The 4,585-nt window shown below is 41.2% G+C and overlaps 3 protein-coding genes across 3 annotated transcripts; 1 reads left to right on the top strand and 2 right to left on the bottom strand.

Moving 5' to 3' along the window:
- Window positions 1-909: 909 nt before the first annotated feature.
- Window positions 910-1,724, top strand: LOC110177030 (sporozoite-associated mosquito saliva protein 1). Its single transcript, XM_020943547.2, has 3 exons — window positions 910-998; window positions 1,060-1,461; window positions 1,526-1,724. Exons 1-3 carry the CDS (start codon window positions 936-938, stop codon window positions 1,568-1,570), a joined length of 510 nt encoding a protein of 169 aa, XP_020799206.1. The 5' UTR covers window positions 910-935; the 3' UTR covers window positions 1,571-1,724.
- A 155-nt stretch (window positions 1,725-1,879) lies between these two features.
- LOC110177016 (uncharacterized) lies at window positions 1,880-2,821 on the bottom strand. Its single transcript, XM_020943529.2, has 3 exons — window positions 2,703-2,821; window positions 2,529-2,638; window positions 1,880-2,432 (listed from the first exon to the last, which is right to left on the bottom strand). The coding sequence occupies exons 1-3, from the start codon at window positions 2,761-2,763 to the stop codon at window positions 2,133-2,135; spliced, it is 471 nt and encodes a 156-aa protein (XP_020799188.1). The 5' UTR covers window positions 2,764-2,821; the 3' UTR covers window positions 1,880-2,132.
- Window positions 2,822-3,364: 543 nt separating this feature from the next.
- On the bottom strand, window positions 3,365-4,383 carry LOC110176982 (uncharacterized). The gene is made up of 3 exons (XM_020943490.2): window positions 4,239-4,383; window positions 4,056-4,165; window positions 3,365-3,955 (listed from the first exon to the last, which is right to left on the bottom strand). Exons 1-3 carry the CDS (start codon window positions 4,297-4,299, stop codon window positions 3,707-3,709), a joined length of 420 nt encoding a protein of 139 aa, XP_020799149.2. The 5' UTR covers window positions 4,300-4,383; the 3' UTR covers window positions 3,365-3,706.
- Window positions 4,384-4,585: the final 202 nt, after the last annotated feature.

The following is a 4,585-nucleotide window of genomic DNA, read 5'->3' as shown; positions in this document are numbered from 1 at the left end:
GTTTATATGGTAGCTAGTGCTGGCACATTAGCTTATTTTGGGCTAGTTCTGGCATATTTATTTTACATGTGTATTATAACCTTTTGTCAAATTCCCAAAAGGTAAATAAAATGTAAGTAAAATTATCAATCTGCTTTCGTCATGTAGGCACCAGAGGGCGCCTAGTAGCGTTTTTTTTTTAAATAAACATTTGCACAAAAATTTATTTTCAAGCAGTTCATGAATTTGTTACTGCAAATGTCGAGATTGAAGCCTTTTTGTTGCCTATGACAAAAGAATATTGTACAGTGTTATTTTGACAATAATAACAGTTTTCTTTTTTAAATGAATTGGAAAAAAAATTGGGCAATTTAACCTTGACCTATTTCGGGGAATTGGAATTGGTAGCAACAATTTAATTGTAATAATATTCTTAATACAATTATTTACTTGTTTTGAATATACATATAAAACGTAAACCCCATGGCTAAATATAATTGTTTATATAATTAAATTAATTATAATGCATACAAATTGGAAAGAATCCGATGCAGTTGGCAGCTAACCAGAGTAATTACAGCAAACAGATATTGACCATTGAGCTTTAAATAGTTTCGGGTGCAAACACAGATATTTCGATGCATTAGAGGCGAGATCAAACTCCATTCAAAAACACAGAAATTGCCATGTCCAAAGGCAATTAAAAACGCTTGAGCGGATCTGGAAATTCCGGCTGCTCCATTTAGGTGGCAATAATGGATGACCGGCTGCCCAGTTGGGATCCGGCAATCAATTGAGCCGAACGATCAGCGATCGGAGCAGCCAAGTACCGCTTAATGCGCAAATAATTGCGATTCCCGAAAAATCGGAAAACGGGGTTACTCTGAGGCCTCCAATATAAATACGGGCAGAACCATCGAGGAGCGGCACCAAAGTCATCCGGAGCACCGAACGAAATGCTGCGTGAGATCTGCCTTTTCCTTGTCAGCTGTGTGGCCTTCGAGGCTGCCCTGGCCTGCGTAAGTTTTGATTATTTTCGAAATAAATAACGAAGAGGAAGTCAACACGCATACCCTGCAGAATGGCTACAAGGCCAAGCTGGTGAAGATGGAGAACTGTGCTGGCGAGGATGCCATTATGACCGTCGGGAGTGACTTCAGCCTCAAGCTGAACAAGAAGTGCGAACTCGTGCCCTCGGGCTGCATTATCAACAAACCCTTCGGCACGGCAGTGGCCAAGTTCAAGGTCCAGAAGGACGGCATCGTGATGAAGGAGGGCAAGATGGACCTGTGCGCCGCCATGGATCAGGCCTCCTCCGAGGCCAAGGACATGCTCAAGCTCTTCGGGGCCCCCTCCACCTGTCCCGTGGCCGAGGAGAAGGTCTGCGCCAATGACCACACGGTGGACCTCACCAAGTACAAGGCAATGTTGGGCATGGCTCGCGGCCACCTCATCATTGACTCTGAGATCAAGCATGACACTGTGGGTATTTCTAATAATTATTTCTATGTTAAATGCTATTTATATATCATGATCTGTATTACAGGGCAAATCCTGCTTCCACGCCGAGATCGAGCTTACCAAGAACTGAGAGCGGAGCTGGGACCATTAACACGAGCTGGGAAGGAGGTCTTATGTTTATATTATGAGTCTTGCAAATTCACTTAGCTTGTAAATACGAATACAATTAAAAAACTGGTAACTGGTGCGCACTCACAAAAAATAAACAAAAAATACCGAATGAAGATGAGCTGGGAGTTTTATTTTCCTAGTTGTTTATTCATGAAAATGTGAAGAACTTAACAGAATTGGGAAAAATACTAACAAGGGTAAGTTTAACATCTTTAAAACATATATATTATATTTATTTTAGACAAAACACTAGTAAAAAGCATTGACATTTGCGTGTATAATTGGTTATTTATTGAAAATATAAGTAGTATACGTAATCCCGATAACCAAGGTGCTGGTAAAATAAAATGCATAAAGCTAAAAGTTTAAATTTGCTGATTAACTTGTAACACTTTTATAAAGGAATTCACATCGTTCTTCTCGTCCTAACCAACCTAACTGTTTATTATAAACTTTTTTCCCTCTACTACCATTTAATATCCTTATTATCCTTTTTGTCCTTATTGTCTTTATAGGCCTTGTCATCCCCTTTTGTTCTTATTGTCGTTTTGGTCCTTTTCATTATTTTTCTTTTTCCCTTTTCCTCCATCATCATCCTCACCTTCTTTATTATTATTATTCTTCTTTGATGTTTCTGTACCATTATTTTTACTCTCGTCGCTACCAGTCTGACTAGTACTATTATTCCTGTTTCCTAACCTATTCTTTTTAGTTGCTTCGGTAGTAACCCTATGATCCAGGAAGAACCAACAGTCGTCGCGGCAATCCTTCAGAGAGTTGTATTCGTTGTACTTGTGAAACCTCGGGCAGTTGGTCACTACCTTGATAGAGACAGAGACAGAGACAAAGAAAGAGAGAGAGAGAGAGAGAGATCCTTCAGGGATATGGGCTAGGAGACAGGTTGCGCATCTTATTACCAGGACACAATCCGAGATGACGCGATGGAAGGCATAAAAGAACCGGCGCGGCGAATGGCAGGTACTTTCATGCCTGTACCTGTTGCGCTTCAAGCAGTTGTCATTCCATACTGGACGGTGAAGAAGGAGTGAGTCGGAGGGCAGATCCTTGATGACGATGTAACTATCCCTTACCATATTTATGTAATCCATCCGCGGCAGAGCTGCAGAGGACGAGCCACAGCAACAGCTTCATGTCGAGTCCGTCGACCAACTGAAAGTTTACCCAGCTAACACTCGGGAGGAAAGCTACAACTTGGTCTTAAATTCGAAATAAAATCCACAAGACCATGAACTGATGACATTTGAAACGCTTGAAGGCGGAAAAGCGGTGGAATGTGTGATGCAGTCACACATCAGTGCTGGTGCAGCAGGAAAGCTGTCAATTATTTACTTATCAATAAAATGGAAATTGGAAAGGAAAAGGAAACACTCCCAGAAAGCAGTGCACTGCGCTGGACTCGATAATATTTTCGATGCCTTGGTTATTATGGGGTTCGATCGAAGGCTTACTGCACGCTCAAGTTTCTCACAATTGACAGTTTGATTCCCGAAGGAAAACCGCACTGGGAAACTCCCAAACAATAGCCCAGCAAGGGGTTAATGTTTGTATATTTTTATCTGATCGTGTCACCCAAGGTTAATAGCGATAATAGACAAAGTGGAGCTTCTTGTCGGGTCTCTGGAGGAGCATTCGATTGGGAAAAACGGTATTCAGTTTTAAAAGCTCTGAATAATATACAAACTTTTCTTTCATTTCTTTTTTTCTTTAACCCAAACAAGTGAAAAGCATTGACTTTTGCGTTTATAAACAAGAATATTTGTTATTTATTGAAAATATAAGTAGTACATATGATCCCGCTAACCATCTCGTGGCCGTGATAAGATAATAAAAGGTGCTAGTAAAATAAAATACATAAAGCTAAAGGTTAAAATTTGTTAACATGTTGATTAACTGGTAGCACTTTTATATAGGAACTCAAATCGTACTTCTCTCTCTCTCCCTCCTTTTTTCCTCCTCCCTTTCGACCTTTATTGCCTTTGCTATCCTTATTTTCCATATTACCCTTTTTATCACTATTGTCTTTTTCGTCCTTATTATCCTTTTTATCGTTATTTTTCTTTTTGTCCTCGTACTATCATCTATCATCATCGTCGACGTCGTCGTCGTCGTCGTCGTCGTCTTCCTTTTCTTCTTTCCCCATATCCATACCTTTGTTTTCAGTTTTGTTAGCAGTACCTCCTACCTTTTTCTTGTCGTCTATCTTAATCTTTCTAGGTGGCTTGGTAGTAGGCCTATGATCCATGAAGAACCAGCAGTCTTCACGGCACTTCGTAAGGTTGTTGTATTCGTTGTGCCTGTGAATCCTCGGGCAGTTGGTAGTGACCTTGATGGAGAAGAGACAGAGACAGAGGAGAAAGAGAAAGAGAAAAAGAGAGAGATCTTTCAGGGATATGGATAAGGGGACAACTGGCGCATCTTATCACCTGGACGCAATTCTCGATGATGCGGTGGAAGGCATAAAAGACACGGCGCGGCGAATGGCAGGTACTTTCATGCCTGTACCTGTTGCGCTTCAAGCAGTTGTCATTCCTCGCTGAACGGGGCAGAAGGAGTCAGAGGAGGAGTAAATAGATCTGCAGATCCTTGATGATGCAGCTATCCCTTACCATAGTTACGTACTCCTCCCCCGGCAATGCTGCAGAGGGCGAGCCACAGCACCAGCTTCATGTCGAGTCCGTCGATCAACTGAAAGTTTACCCAGCTAAAACTCTCGAGGTAAGCTACTACCTTAGTCTTAATTCCGAAATAAAATCCACAAGACCATGAACTGATGACATTTGAAACGCTTGAAGGCGGAAAAGCGGTGGAATATGTGATGCAGTCACACATCAGTGCTGGTGCAGCAGGAAAGCTGTCAATTATTTACTTACAAATAAAATAGAAATAGAAATAGGAAAAGGAAACACTCCCAGAAAGCAGTGCATCTCTTCGATGCTTTGGTACATGATGGGGT

Source organism: Drosophila serrata, unplaced genomic scaffold, assembly GCF_035046125.1.
Source record: "Drosophila serrata isolate PLE 108 unplaced genomic scaffold, ASM3504612v1 contig_240, whole genome shotgun sequence".
NCBI lineage: Eukaryota > Metazoa > Arthropoda > Insecta > Diptera > Drosophilidae > Drosophila > Drosophila serrata.
Note: the sequence above shows the minus strand (reverse complement) of the source record. Positions and strands in the feature narration are given on the sequence as shown.